The sequence below is a fragment of the Myotis lucifugus genome, unplaced genomic scaffold, assembly GCF_000147115.1.
Source record: "Myotis lucifugus unplaced genomic scaffold, Myoluc2.0 scaffold_34, whole genome shotgun sequence".
Classification (NCBI taxonomy): domain Eukaryota; kingdom Metazoa; phylum Chordata; class Mammalia; order Chiroptera; family Vespertilionidae; genus Myotis; species Myotis lucifugus.
In genome coordinates this window covers 3514867-3530044 of record NW_005871082.1, presented here as the reverse complement: position 1 = coordinate 3530044, position 15178 = coordinate 3514867, and the positions used below count along the sequence as shown (strand labels likewise).

The window sequence follows — 15178 nt, the reverse complement described above, 5'->3', positions numbered from 1 at the left end:
CAATAAACTATGTTAAAAATTATTTAATGTATATCTATAGATATATATATATATATATATATGCACAAACACACACTTATACATTTTAAAAAGGTGGTAAATAGAACAACTATTTTTCTAATTATTAATGACATGGCTTCTTCATTTTTTATTGTTACTGGAAAAAATATCTGACTTGAAAGTTTATACCTTTAAGTATAATGTTACTAACCTAATGTTGAATATGAGCACAGACTTGTTTTTCTATAATCTTGTTGGTTTACCAGTGAATCATCTACATGTTCTTACCCTTGTGACCGAAAGCATGCAACTGGAGCATGCTGAGTGATTAGGAAAGCTTATGTTCACTTTTTTTTCTTTTTTTAAATTTCAGTGGCCTGTGTGGAACTTAAGATGTGACCTTTATTTCATTCCAACTCCATCATTCTTATCCAAGCTTGCTGGTCCATTTAAAGTAAACAAAGGGCCTTTACTTCTCTATTTGTTCTACATTTTTGAGTGTGTTATTTTTTTAGAACCTCCTGATAAACATGCATCATGTCAAAGTTATGGGAGTTTTTATGGTCAGATAAGATGTTTACATTTTCCTTTTCTCTTTCCCCCTCCTTTCTAGAAGGAAAGGAAGCATTTTAAAAAAAATGTAACTAAGAATTCAGAATCATCTACCTCTAAAAAACTGCAGTAGGACAATACTCAATGTTAGTCTTTTTAATGGAAATAGGCACACTTAAGGAAAAGAAGAAAAATTATTGTTATTAAAGATTTAAATGTGCCCCTAGGGACCCTCTATTAAGGCGCGGTGTTGTTGCTGTGATCTTAAATGTGTAAAAGACAGTGAATTCTAGAGCAGGGCACATGATAGATAGCTTTATAGCTATACTGCTTTTATTAAAAAAAAAAAAAAGCCCAACAAGCTTTAAAGGGCAAAATAACGGTAATAGAAATTCATTGGCATGTCATGTTTTTTTCTCTTTTTATAACTGCTTTTACTGGGTCAGTTTTAATATAATTCTAAGCTGCTTGATCTAAGTCAAATGGAAAAGAAATCCATTGCAGGCTTATACATTTTAAAAAGGTGGTAAATGTGTTGAAGTTTATTATTAAGGTTTAAAGAAATGGCTTCTAATTTCGATTCAGTTACTTTTAAAATGTTGCTCGTTGAGTATTGTCTGGGTTTTCAGAAGTTTAAAGTGCATTAATATATATTTACTAGGTCTTAAGAGTTAGATTTTCTTTCATCTTTCATTTTAAATTAGATAATGTAAGAAGCAGGGTCAATATTCTGGGCTAGAATTTTGCTTGTGTGTTTGCTTGTTTACTGACTCTTGGTGTAGAAGCAGCAGAAATAATGTTCAGACTTAAAGTCATTTCTAGCTGATATGGTGGAAATGCAGTAATTTGCTGTGGGTTGATCCTCAATATCTCACTTTTTCTCGTCTACGGAAAACAATAGGATTTAAATTCTCATTGACTGAATTTTCCAAGACTTACATATCCTTAGAGTAAAAGGAGAAATAAAAAAGAAGAGTATTAAACAACATTTTAGATACCAAGTAGAGCTACAGTAGAAACATATGTTATTTTAGAAAAGTGTTATTATAAATAACTGGTCAGATGTTGAAGATGGAAACTGAGGAGAAAAGGAAGTTTTATTGCAGATTCCCAGATATCCAAGGGAATTAGAGGTTCTCTTACTCAACAAGCTCATATATGGAAATTTGGATTTTTCAGAGAACAGTTGACTTCCAGAAGAGTTATGTTTTTATAGGGTATAATTTCATGTACTAGAAATAGAAAACACAGTTTGATTAATTAAAGTTCAGCTTATTGATTTTTATTCCTTTAACAGCAAGTAAAATTAATATTTATACTGATTATAAGAAATGAAGATTAAATATCTGTTAGTGTGAGAATGAGAGTAATTATTTCCCATATTTTCCTTTAAGGGGATGTTTCCTGGTAACTGCCAAGTCCTTTCTTTACAGGGTGGGGCAAGTGGGAGTGTTGGGCATGGTTATGAGCATTCAAAATTGAGAACTGGAATAGAGGCAAATTGCTGTGCATAACTTGGACAGGGAGATTTAGAAGCTTGTGGGGAAGGTCCAGAAGCAGCAAAGAAACAACTAATGAGGCTGGGCAGGATGTAGGGGAACAGGCAAGAAGGGTAATTCTGGTTAGTAGAGTTGCCCAAGAGGAGAGGATACCCAATGTTTGATGGGGCTTTGATGAGTGTGAGTACATCTATGTAGCCTTATGTAAATTCTAGATCACTCAATGCTTTTGGTGTAAGCAGGTGATCTTGAGATGAATACAAAGAGCTTCCACATTCTGCTTACTGGTGGGTACTGGCCTGTGAGTTAACTTACTAGGAATCTGGGTTACATTAGACTGTAAGGTTTGATGGGGGAAAATTTGTAGGCCAAAAAGAACTCATAGTGTTATAGTTGGTCTGGCTTTGAGCTAAAATTGGTGGGTGAAACTTTAATGATACTTGCATAGCCTCAAAATAATCTAGTTAAATATTTGTTAGTTACTTTGGTGATTTTAACATATTTCCACACATTCTTTGAAACTCTCCCTCTGGGAGGTGGAGCTTAATTTTTTTTTCTTTGAGTATGGGCTGAGCTTAGTGACTCTTTTAACAAATAGTGCAGGAAAGGAGACTAACTTTATGGTAAGGAAATTTGGCAGTTACCACCTCACCTTAATTGAGCGCACAAGGTTGACATCCCCAGTCCTGAGTCATGTTGATATTGTGTACCCTGCAATGTGATGCCCTGAGAAGGCTGCTTACCTCTGTTGTATCCTCCACACCCCTTCCAAATTTATGAGCCCTGTCTAATCATGAGAAGACATCAGAAAAACCCAAATTGAGGCAAATTCTATAAAATACCTGATCTGAATTCACCTGAAGTATCTCTTCACAAATGTTGAGATAAAAAAAACCAAGAAAAGACTGAGACACTTTGACAGACTGAGAAACTTTTGTAGATTGGAAGCTGCTCCATGATACCCTGAATTGGATTTTGGTACAAAAGAGAACATTTGAAAGTTGAATAAAGGCTGTAGCTTAATGGTTTGGCAACAATGTTAATGTCTTAGTTTTGATAAACACACCATGGTCATATAATATGTTAATTTTAGGGAACAACTGTGAAGGGTATATGGTAACTTGGAGCTATTTTTACAACTGTTCTGTAAACTTAAATTATTTCAAAAATAAAAAAATTAAAATGAACTCATTCATGAGCTTTCTTTACTAAGGCAAAGACTAGCCCTAGCCAGTTTGCCTCAGTGGTTGGAGCATCGGTCCTTGAACTGAAGAGTCTGGGGTTCGATTTCAGTCAAGGGCACATACCTCAGTTGCAGGCTCCATCCCACACCTCCTGGGGCACATGCGGAAGGCAACCAATCAGTGTGTTTCTCTCTCCCTGTCCCTTCCACTCTCTCTAAAAAAAAAAAAAAGGAAAAGACTAAAATGATGACTTGTGAAACAACAAAAGGTTAACTCTTTGACTTAAACCCCAAAATAAATATTTATTTTCCAATATTACTCCACCATGATAATTGTTTTCCCATAAAGAAAAACAACTTGGTGCTTTAGAAAATATGGCAATTAATAAAGGTGGGAGAAATTGGGAAAACTTACATGTATGTGATGAACAGCATTGGCTGAGCCAACTGCAAGGTGAAATTGCTATTCAGAGATTATAAAGGAATATTTATTCATCCATTCAATCATATATGTTTGCCACCTAAAATGTGCCAAGTCCTGTGTTAGAAGTAAAATGTGATCCTGACGAGGTTTCTGGCCTTCTGAAGCTTACACCATAGCGACCCAAAGCTTTTGTATTACTCTTTGGAAATGTAAGCCTCTGGATAAACAAGGATTATTTTGAATGTCTATCTAAGTAAGTAAAATTAAGCATATAAATGTGAGTTAAACATATTCTTAATGCACTTAATCAAAATGAAGTCTGCAAACACATGGGAAATGTTAATATAACTTTCTTTTTTTATGTAAAGTGTTATAGGATTTTAAAAATGTGAGTTTTGGAAATCATAAAAAAGGCACAGAAATGGATTAATTCCAGTTAGTAAAATGGAAAAATTTCTTCACTGGAGAATTTTCCAACAAGTCAAAATTTAATAGATTATGTATATATAGAATTAAATATTATTACAAATTTTACCCTACAATAAAGAACAAAAGCAAATATTAAAATCGCTTGATAGCTACCTGAAAGTATTATAAATATAATACTTTATCAATGTTAACAATTCAGTAGTTATTATAGTAATTATTATAGTCTTTTATTGTACCTTTTAATGCTTTATAAGTATAAAATTATTTAGTCTTCATATCTACCCTAAGGTTGATACTATTTCCTCAGAGAGCCTGAGTCTACATCCTGTTTCTGTCACTAACTAGGTGAATGACCTAGTTAGAATGGGCAAGTTATTCAACGACTTGTACTCCAACTTCCCTCTTCATAAAATGGGTTTAGTAATAACGCATGGAATTATCATAAAGAGTAAATGTTATATTACAATATATGTAATGTATTTTTTAAATATATGTGAGGAGAAGCAGAATGCCTGGATATGGTAAATGCTATAAAAGTGTTATAATATTACTATACTCAAACCAAAAGTGTTTTTCATTCTGATGATATCTCTTTTTTTAAAAAAAATTATCTTTATTGTTGAAATTATTACAGATGTACCCTTTTTCCCCTGTTGACCCCTTCCATCCCACTCCTGTACCCCCCAGGCCTTCACCACATTATTGTGTCCATGGGTTATGCATATATGCATATAAGTTCTTTGGTTAATCTGTCTCCCCACCCCCACCCCTGCCTTTTCTCTGAGATTCATCAGTCTGTTCCATGCTTCTGAATCTCTGATGATGTTTCTTTCTTCAGTTACTTTTTATTAGTGGGAGTAGGAGCTATGGCAGAGCTGTAATCTCATGGGTAGGGAGCCATGGTTGTTTTATACATGCATATTAGTAGCCCCTAGCACAGTCCATTGCATGTTATAAATGCACATAGAAGTCATTTGTTAGATATGTAAGTGTATGAAATTGAATATGATTGATTATACTTATATTAAGACAGTTTTTAACATGTTCTGCTGTTTTTCCTAAAAATTGCTTTTCTGTAGAGCCTGTTGGTGACAGTTTGGGTTTTCTCAGTTTGGATTGCCTCTACATAGACACCTTCTAAGTCTAAATGCTAAGATTGTCAAAACATTTTTTGAACAAATGGAATGCTTTTTACATGTCATGAAAGATTGTTCCAAGTATAAATTTTTACTTAAATTTAACATAGAAACAAACCCAAACAAACACTTTTGTGGTTAACTTTTGACATTCGTATTAGTTTCCCCCCCCCATTTTATTAATGAGAGAAAAATGTGGAAAAGAATGCTTTTCCCCCTCCGTGTGCAGTATAGTTTGAAAAGCCAGTTATATGTTGCGATTAAATGTCATATGTGTAATAATGATGCAACAAGCATGTTTCTACTTTGATGAGATTTTTTTCATAATTTGGAAAATTAGTGAGCTAGTTTTTAGTATTATATCTAAATAGTTGAGCAGATAATACAACTTTTAAATACCATTATTTCAGGAGACAGTAAGCTTTGCTTGTTTCCAAGAAAACTGTTAGCTGTCTGCACTTTCTGATTGTGTAACAAAATACCCAAAGATGGGGAAAAGGTGAAACTGAGTGAAAATTGATTAGGAAGATTAGGAATTTGCTTATATTTGATTCTAACTGGAATGTTCTTAGGATTGCAGTGAATGAGCAGGTTATATATGTTGTACAACTCATATTCATCCTTTTCTGCCTTTTCTTAGTAAGTCCTAATAGTGTTTTTCAGTTTTATATGTATTTTTGTCTGATACACATTTCCCCATCTCTTTCATTCTAGGCGTTGAAGAAACAAGAAGCTAAAACAGATGATGAGGGAGTAATGCAAAACAAGCTAAGACAAACTGAAACTGAGAAGAACCAAGTAAGATTTTGAAAGTTATTTTTCAAAGTGTAGTACTGTTTGGGGCCAACGATATTTGTTGAGTGCCTGAGATTCTTTGTTAGAACTCAATGAAGCCTTTATGGATTGATGTGGAGTCACTTGGATTGAAGGTTCTGCCACTTTGCTACTTGCTCTTAGAAACATGTACAGGTTGTTTGCTACCTTATTATCTGGCCACTCTCCTTTTCTTTTCTTTTTTAAATTAAAAAATACGTTTTTTGTTGATGTTTTAGAGCAGTGGTTCTCAACCTTCCTAATGCCGCAACCCTTTAATACAGTTCCTCATGTTGTGGTGACCCCCAACCATAAAATTATTTTCGTTGATACTTCATAACTGTAATTTTGCTACTGTTATGAATCGTAATGTAAATATCTGATATGCAGGATGTATTTTCATTGTTACAAATTGAACATAATTAAAGCATAGTGATTAATCACAAAACAACATGTAATTATATATGTGTTTTCTGATGGTCTTAGGCAACCCCTGTGAAAGGGTCATTCGACCCCCAAAGGGGTCGCGACCCACAGGTTGAGAACCGCTGTTTTAGAGAGAGAGGAAGGGAGAGGGATAGAAAGATAGAAACATTGATAAGAAAAAAATAACAGAAACATTTATAAGAGAGAGTCATCAATTGGCTGCCTCCTGTACTCCTGGGGATCAAACCCACAACCCGGGCACATGCCCTGACTGGGAATTGGACTGTGGCCTTTTGCTTCAGAGGTCGATGCTCAACTGCTGAGTCACAATGGCCAGGCAAGGGTATGTTTTTTATTGATTTTGAGAGAGAGGAAAGAGGGTGGGGGGAGGGGGAGAGAGGAAGAGAGAAGCATTGACGTGTGAGAGAAACATCAATCAGTTGCTTCCTGTATGTGCCCCTACTGGGGACTGAACCCAATGTGCTCTGACAGGGAATCAAACCCACAACTAGGTATGTGCACTGACTGGGAAGTGAACCTGCAACCTTTGGTGTGTGGGATGATGCTCCAACCAACTGAGCCACCCAGCCAGGGCTAAACTTAGATATTTAAAAACTTTAGGAATGTTATGGATGTTGAAAATATTAAGAATATAAAATATAATAATCGTCAGTTGGACAAAATATACTTTGAGTCATTGGGTTTCTGAAATTTTTATTTTAATTCAGTTCATATGATACATGTACTAATTTAAAGACAGAATTGCTGTAGAATTTGAATTATTAATGGTTTCAAACTGGAAGGAATTTCAGAAGTTGTTTAATATACAATCCTTATTTTAGAGGCAACAGAAAGGAGGCCTAAGGAAAAGAGATTTAAACAAGGTCATAGCTGGGATGGAACCGTTTAGAACCCAGCCCTTTTGAAGTATGGTCTGGCTCACTTTTTGTTAGGTAGTTAACATATTTTAATGGAAACATTAATATGTGTTTATAGCAAGGTATTTATTATTCCATATTATCTTCTGAAAAACTTCCTTTCTTTTTGCCTTTAAGTGTCCATATAATTTAGTGAACTCGTGTCCCATTGGACATTTTTCTTTATTCTTTGTTGACACTCTAGCTTGAACAGGAATTGGAGCTGTCTCGAAGGTTACTGAATCAGTCAGAAGGCAGCAGAGAAACACTTTTGTATCAGGTAAGTCTATGCAAGCTATGATAAGCTGCTTTTAAATGAAATCAGGATTGAATTTCCTTCTTTATTAAATGTCATTTGAAAGGAAAAAACTAGCTCTTGAATAATTGTTTCCTAAGGAATGTATATCAGTATACATAAGTGAAAGATGAAATCCTTAGGAAGATTCTGAGAAAAACACCAGCCCAAGTTTCCACTGTGACTGTGTATTTTGCTGATGGCTGCTCCAACTTTGGTCTTATCTCTCTTAGCATAACCAATGTAAAAGTGAGACTGGATGTGTAAGATAAAATTTTCCCAGGGGCTTAATTTTCCTCAAGGAGGCATTGGAGAGTGAAGGAAGCAGCAAAATGCATAAACAGACTTTTGCATGTTCAGGTTACTTTGTATGCATTATTGTCTTGTATTCACATTTTCAAGATGCTATCTGCCCCCTTTTAACCAAACCCAAGGCTTACTTTTAAAGCATAAGATTTTGCAGCCTATTAGCCCATAGTGGGAGCTTGGTGCTTCTGATATTTAAAGTTTAATAGTTTGAAATAGCTATCTTACATACGTTGGATAAGGGCTTATGTTTTCCAACTAACTGCTTCTCTACCTGTATTTAATATAAAATGCAATTGTCCCTTCCTCTGTTTTGAAATGTGGGTTACGTAACTCATTACATAATATGCTAGCTAGGCAAAGATGTCAGAAATCATATAGATGTTCAGAAGTGGTATTACATTTTGACAATTAGTGCTGAAAATACACTATCTCACCTGTTTTACAAAACCTTTAAAAATGTTCCTTGGCTTTATTCTGCAGCTAGTGGTCTATTGGAATTAATGTTGGCAGAGTTCAGCCTTTTTTTTTTGGAATTTTATATTTGTATTTAGTTCCACTCTGGTTTTTTTTTTTGGAACTTTGACTTGTACTTTATAATGTCATCTTTTGAAGTAAGAGATTTCTGTGTTTGGGTTGTCATTGTGACTTTAGCTGACTCTTGGCCACTGTTAACTTGTTTAATGCTCATTGGGGACTTACCTGGGATGTGCTAGGCAGTTTGCTAGCCTCTACAAATACAGTGATGAATAAAATAGACCTTGATCTCAAGGAGATTACAGTTTATTCAGTAGCGTTTATTGCTTATTTATTTGGAGCAGTACTTTGATATAAAAATATGCTAACTGTGATCATTTTTCTTCAGTTTACCAATCAATAGACCAAGTTCACATGAAATAAACGAAGTGAAAAATATGAAAACATACAGTATTTAATTGGTGGTGGTTTGGGTTAATAGTAGTAGGTCCAAATAAAGGTTTTATTAAAATGCGGTCAAATTCTTTGTCACAGTAGACACAGAGAAGGGGAAAAGACATTCATTCTTTGTGGAAGGAACGAGAGGAATAAAGAAATGGAGCAAGAGACTATTCCATGGTTTGGCATGACAAGGAAATTAACTTGGCTTCAACTTGTGCTTGCCACAGCCCAGTAGAAGTAAACTTTTTCCCTAGGAAAATAATCTGTGAGTTCAATTATTCTTTTTTCTTTACTTTTAAAACTTAATTTTGACTATATGTATTTAGGTGGAAGAACTCCGTACACAACTTATGAAAGCAGAAGGCGATCGAAAGGGTTTACAACATCAAGTATCTCAGATTTCCAACCAACTGTCAAACCGTCAGGATGAACAAGGAGATGACCGGAGGTTTAGGAGAGGTATAATTCTGATTTGTAAATATGTAGGGTTTTAAAAAAATCTTTCTTAAAATACTTGCCATTTTCAGAATTGCATTCTGTATGTTGTGCTTTTGTCAACCTATCTTTTTTATTATTATTATTTTTAATTGATTTGAAAGATAGATAAATAGAGAGAAACATCGACTTGTTCCACTTATATATGCATTCACTGGTTGCTTCTTATATGTGCCCTAACCACACCCTTGGCATATCAGGATGATGCTCTAACCAACTGAGCTACCCAGTTAGGGTATCTTATCTATTTCTTTATCTACCACAAGGTTTTCAAACAAGATAATAATGTAGTATCCAATTATTTTAAAAATAAACTTTATTTTTTAGCTTTGTGTTTATAGCAATATTGAGCAAAAGGTACAGAGATTTCCCATATACCCTTTACTCATACACATGGGTAGCCTCCCCCATTAACATCCCCCCAGAGGGATAAGTTTGTTATAACTGATGCACCTACACCAATGTGTCATTGTCTTCCAAAGTCCATAGGTTACATTAGGATTCACTCTTGGTGTTGTGCATTCTGATATTAGACAAATATATAATGACGTCTAGCCACCTTTATAGTATCACTGGAGGCCTGGTGCACAAAATTTGTGCATGGGTAAGGTCCTTAGGCCTGGCCGGCAATCAGGGCCGATCTGTGGGGTGACCAGTGGGGCGATCAGAGGGCCCCTGATGGCACTCGCCTTGGCTGGCCTGGCGCCGCCCGCTCACCAGCCCTGCCTCCTGCTGCCAATGCCAGTTGCCTCCCTCTGTGAGCGACCAACGGGGTGACTGGGGGCTCCACTCGCACCCTTTTTGGCTGGCCTTGGGCCTGTGGACTGGGGGCAGCTCCTGTGTTGAACATCTGCCCCTTGGTGGTCAGTGCGTGTCATAGCAACCAGTTGTTCTGCTGTTCGGTCGATTGGCATATTAGGCTTTTATTATATAGGATAGAGTAGTTTTTATTGCCCTGAAAATCCTCTGTGTTCCACATATTCATCTCTCTCTCTCCCCCTAAACACATGACAACCACTGATCTTTCTACTGTCTCCATAGTTTTGCCTTTCCAAATTCTTATAGAGTTGGAATCATATGGTATATAATTTTTCAAATTGGCTTCTTTCACTTAATAATGTGCCTTTAAGTTTCCTTTATGTATTTTAATGACTTGGTAGTTCTCTCTCTGTCTTTTTTAAACATTTTCTGGATGTACCACCGATTACATTCACAGTTTACATCCTAAGAAGGCCATCTTGTTTGCTTCCAAGTTTTACCAGTTATGAGCAAACTAAACATCTGAGTACAGATTTTGTGTGGACATCTTATCAACTTCTTTTAGTAAATACCAAAGAATGTGATTGTTGGATCGTATGCTAGGAGTATATTTAGAATCTTTCAAACTGTCATTGTGTTGCTTTTGCTTCATTGTCAAAGATCAGTTCACTTTTTATTCTGTCCCATTGATCTGTTTTTTCCACCAGTGCTGCTCTGTTTGATTTACTGTAGCTTTATAGTAATTCTTGAAGTTGAGTAGTGTCAGTCCTCCAGCTTTGCTCTTCTTTTTCCATATTGTATCAGCTATTCTGGATCCTTTGGTCTCCATATAACTAATCAGTTCATCAATATCCACAAAATAACTTGCTGGGATTAGCATTGAGTCTGTAGATTAGGTTGGGAAGAACTGACATTTTGACAGTATTGAGTCTTCTTATCTATGAACATGGAATACCTCTCCATTTATTTTGTTCATCTTTGATTTTTTTCATCAGAGTTTTTTAGTTTTCCTCATATAAATTTTGTTAGATTTATACATACATATTTAACTTTTGGATGCTAATATAAATGGTATTGTGTTTTTAATTTCAATTTTTACTTGTTTGTTGGCTGTACTTAATATCCAATTTTAATGTCTTCTCTGTTTGATTTTTAAACATATTTCAGTTGTCAAACCTGTTTATGTCATGGAGCTTTCTCTTAGAAAGGGCCAGCAAAGCCAGTAGTGGAATTTTTCCAGTTTCCTACTTCTTTGCCTAAATATGTGTGTGTGTGTGTTTGTGTGTGTGTGTGTGTGTGTGTGTGTGTGTGTACTTGTTCTTATATTTAAATTTAAAATACCTTTATGTTTTATTTTTTTACTTTGTCTTATCTCAGTTTTCTATATTTACAATTAAATTTAAGATCTACCTTTTTTGTTATCTGGAGATTGGTGACAAAAATTAATCACATAGCAGAAGTACTCATGAATCATATGACTTTTTTTCCTTTGTGAATTAGGAATACTTTGTGTTTGAGGAGTGTTAGAATAGCCTTTCAGTTAGTGGAGGTCTGGATCTAGGTGGTGGAGTCTAGTGATTCTAGATATATTTCTTTTTGAAAGTTCAGGTTAAACAGAAATAGTGACATTGAGATTTTATAATGATTTCTAATACACTAGTCCTGATTGTTTGGCTTGGAAATTACATTAATTATGAGATTTGCTATTCCAATGCCTAACTTACTGGAGGAACTCTCGTAAGCATTTGCTGTATATTATCAAAGTCAGGGAAGGTAAATATTTTTTCATATTCCCTACACATAACTCAGTATGTTGCCTATGTTAGAATTTACACATTGCCAGAAAATTTTCACTGGATGGCAAACTGTAGCATACCTATCAATATACTAGTATATATATGTATGTATTTTTTTTCTTATCCTCATTTGAGGATATGTTTTTATTTTAGACAGAGAGAGAGGGAAGGAGGGAGAGAGAGAAAGAGAAGAGAGAGAGACATTGATGTGAGAAGAGAAACATTGATCTGTTGCCTCCTGTGTGTGCCCCAACCAGGGATTGAACCTGCAATGTGGGTATGTGCCCTGACTGGGAATTGCACCCGAGACATTTTGGTGTACTGGATGACTCTCCACCCAACTGAACTACACCAGTCAGGGCTATATATCTTAATATATTTTCATGCCATTAAGTTTGCCTAAGCTTTATGTGATGTTTCTATATATTTATTATATATATATATATAATGTCAAATATATTAAACTTTGTTTTTGAGTTTATTTTAATATTAGATAATTCACCAGATTTTCATAATGATGCATATAGGGACTCTCATTTTTTTTTAGAAAAAGAGACTCTATGGTACATTTGTTGTAAGTTTTATTTCCTTATAATATCTAGTTATTTTTGGTGTAAATCTTTAAGAACTAGAAGAATCTCTTTTCTGAACTATTTACCAGGGTTTAAAAAATTTAAAAGTTTTATTATTAATGTGATAATGACCTTCTTTACCTTCTTTTAACAATTCTACAGTTTTCATCTTTATGAAATATTTGTATTATTTTTTAAAAATTGTACATAAGAAATGACACTCATTGTCACAGTTTGGCTGCTGTGTGTTCCTCCGCCCACTACAAAAGGCTTTCCTCCTTTCTTCTAAAATTGACTGCTTAGTTTACTAACGTTCTCCACAGTCAAATTCAAGGACTCTTGCCATTATTTACCTTTCTTGACCCCTGTTTATTTGCTCCTCCTGTTTGGAACTCTTCCACTGATTTCAGAGCTCCTATTCTTTTCTGCCTTGTTTTCATTCCTTCCATTCAAATCTTTCCCCTTTGTTCACAGTTTGTCCTTTAAATGCTGGTGATGTCTAGAATCCTACTTATGGCTTTTCTCACTTACTACTTCTCTTATTTAGTCTTCTGCTTTACTGTCACCTATAAGTGATCGCTACATCCTGCTCTACTCCCTCTCCTACCCTTCAGCCCTCCCGATGGGGTTGCTCACTGGACATCTCTATGTGTTCTTCCATAGTTGCTCAGTCAACAGATTTAAATCTGAATTTATTTTTTCCTCAAAATCCATTTTGTTTCCTATCTCAATTGATGGCATCCTCCTTTATCCAGATATCCAAGCCTAAAATACAAAGAAAATTCAAAATTATTCCTTATTCCCTCCATCTAATTTGTCTTGATATCCTGTCTATTTATAGATCCTGATATCTCTTAAATGTTCCTTACGCTCTTTTTCATTCCCACTTCCCCAGTGGAGGCATGCTTCATCTCATCTAAATTACCCTCTTTACTTGTCTTATTCTAGTTCCTCTGTAATCTGTCTTCTTTACTGCTGCCACAGGTACCCTTCTAACACACAAACCATTCAATTTATTCTCTTGATTAAAACCTCTCACTATAATTTATTGAGCTCTAACTACATACAAGGCATTATACTACTCATTTTACATTGTCTCCTTTAGTTCTCACAACTACTCTACGAGAAAAGTACTGTTTTTGTTTCCCTTTTAATTATTTAAAAAAACCAAACAAACCACTGAGGAACAAAGTAACCGAGTATCTTGCCTAAGGTCACATTTGTGGGATGTAGCAGACCCAAATCTTTTTCTCTCCAAACTTGAGCTCTTAACTGCTATCCTTTACTAACCCATCACTGTTTAAAATGAAGTGTATGAAAAATCCTCTGGACGTGGGAGGAGTGTTTGTGACATTATTTATGTTTTATACCTTCAGTTTTAAGTATTTTAATTTGGTTAATGTTTCATTATATATGTAGGTATGTGTATATATCTATTATATATTTATATATATATATATATATATATATATATATATATATATATAGCCATGCTACTATTTTATATGTATCTATATTATGAAACATACCAAAATATTATATGTCTACACACCAATATATATACTTCATAAAATATGCATATACATATATGTGTTTATATATGTATTCATATGTATTATCTCCATATTTTATATAACATATACTCATACTAATATTATTGTTCATGTACATATTATTATATATTATAAAACATATATTAATAGATATATATTAGGAGGTATAGATGTTATATGTGTACACATATACATATACTAGAGGCTTGGTACATGAAATTTATGCACAGGAGGGGGGGGTGTCCCTCAGCCCAGCCTGTACCCTCTCCAATCTGGGACCCCTCGGGGGATGTCTGACTGCGGGATCGGGCCTAAACCAGCAGTCGGACATCCCTCACACAATCTGGGACTGCTGGCTCCTAACCACTCGCCTGCCTGCTTGCCTGATTGCCCCTAACCGCTTCTGCCTGCCAGCCTGATCACCACCTAACTGCTCCCCTGCCAGCCTGATTGATGCCTAACTGCTCCCCTGCAGGCCTGGTCGCCCCCAACTGCCCTCCCCTGCCAGCCATCTTGTGGCAGCCATCTTGTGATGATGTGGGGGCAGCCATCTTGTGGTGGCCATTTTATGACGATGTGGGGGTGGCCATCTTGTGACAACGTGGGGGTGGCCATCTTGTGGCGGCCATTTTGTGACAACATGGGGGCGACCATCTTGTGATGATGCGAGGGTGCAAGAGCCACCTAGGATTTTATTAGTATAGATATTAATGAGATAAAGCATTTATAAAATTAATGAATACATATAGTTGTAAAATGAATAAATACATTTACACTTAAAAAATATGCATATTTTTAGGTTGTAAACCTAGCAGGGGTGGGTCAAGTATGGCCCATGGGCCAAATCCAGACTTTTGTAAATAAACTTCATTGGAATATAGTTGCTCCCAATCATTTATGTACTGTGTAGGTTATTTTTGCAATACAGAGGTACAGCTGAGTAGTTGTGCCAGAGGTCATGGCTAAAATATTTATTATCTGACCTTTTACAGAAAATGTTTGCTAATTCCTGATCTATAGGATAAATTCTAAGCTCTCTAGCAATGCCTTAACTCCCTACTGACCCTCTTCCCCTCCCTCATATGTGTCTGCTGCATAAAGCTAC

The 15178-nt window shown here is 35.4% G+C and overlaps 1 protein-coding gene across 15 annotated transcripts in view; it reads left to right on the top strand.

The window, feature by feature from the left end:
* The window catches only part of CEP128 (centrosomal protein 128), a 335869-nt gene that overhangs the window by 81128 nt on the left and 239563 nt on the right, over nt 1-15178 (top strand). For all 15 annotated transcript variants that reach the window (XM_023752499.1, XM_023752495.1, XM_023752498.1 and 12 more), the window contains 3 exons: nt 5938-6021; nt 7585-7659; nt 9225-9357. In XM_023752499.1, coding sequence (XP_023608267.1) covers nt 5938-6021; nt 7585-7659; nt 9225-9357 — 292 coding nt within the window. The remainder of the gene's footprint in view (nt 1-5937; nt 6022-7584; nt 7660-9224; nt 9358-15178) is intronic.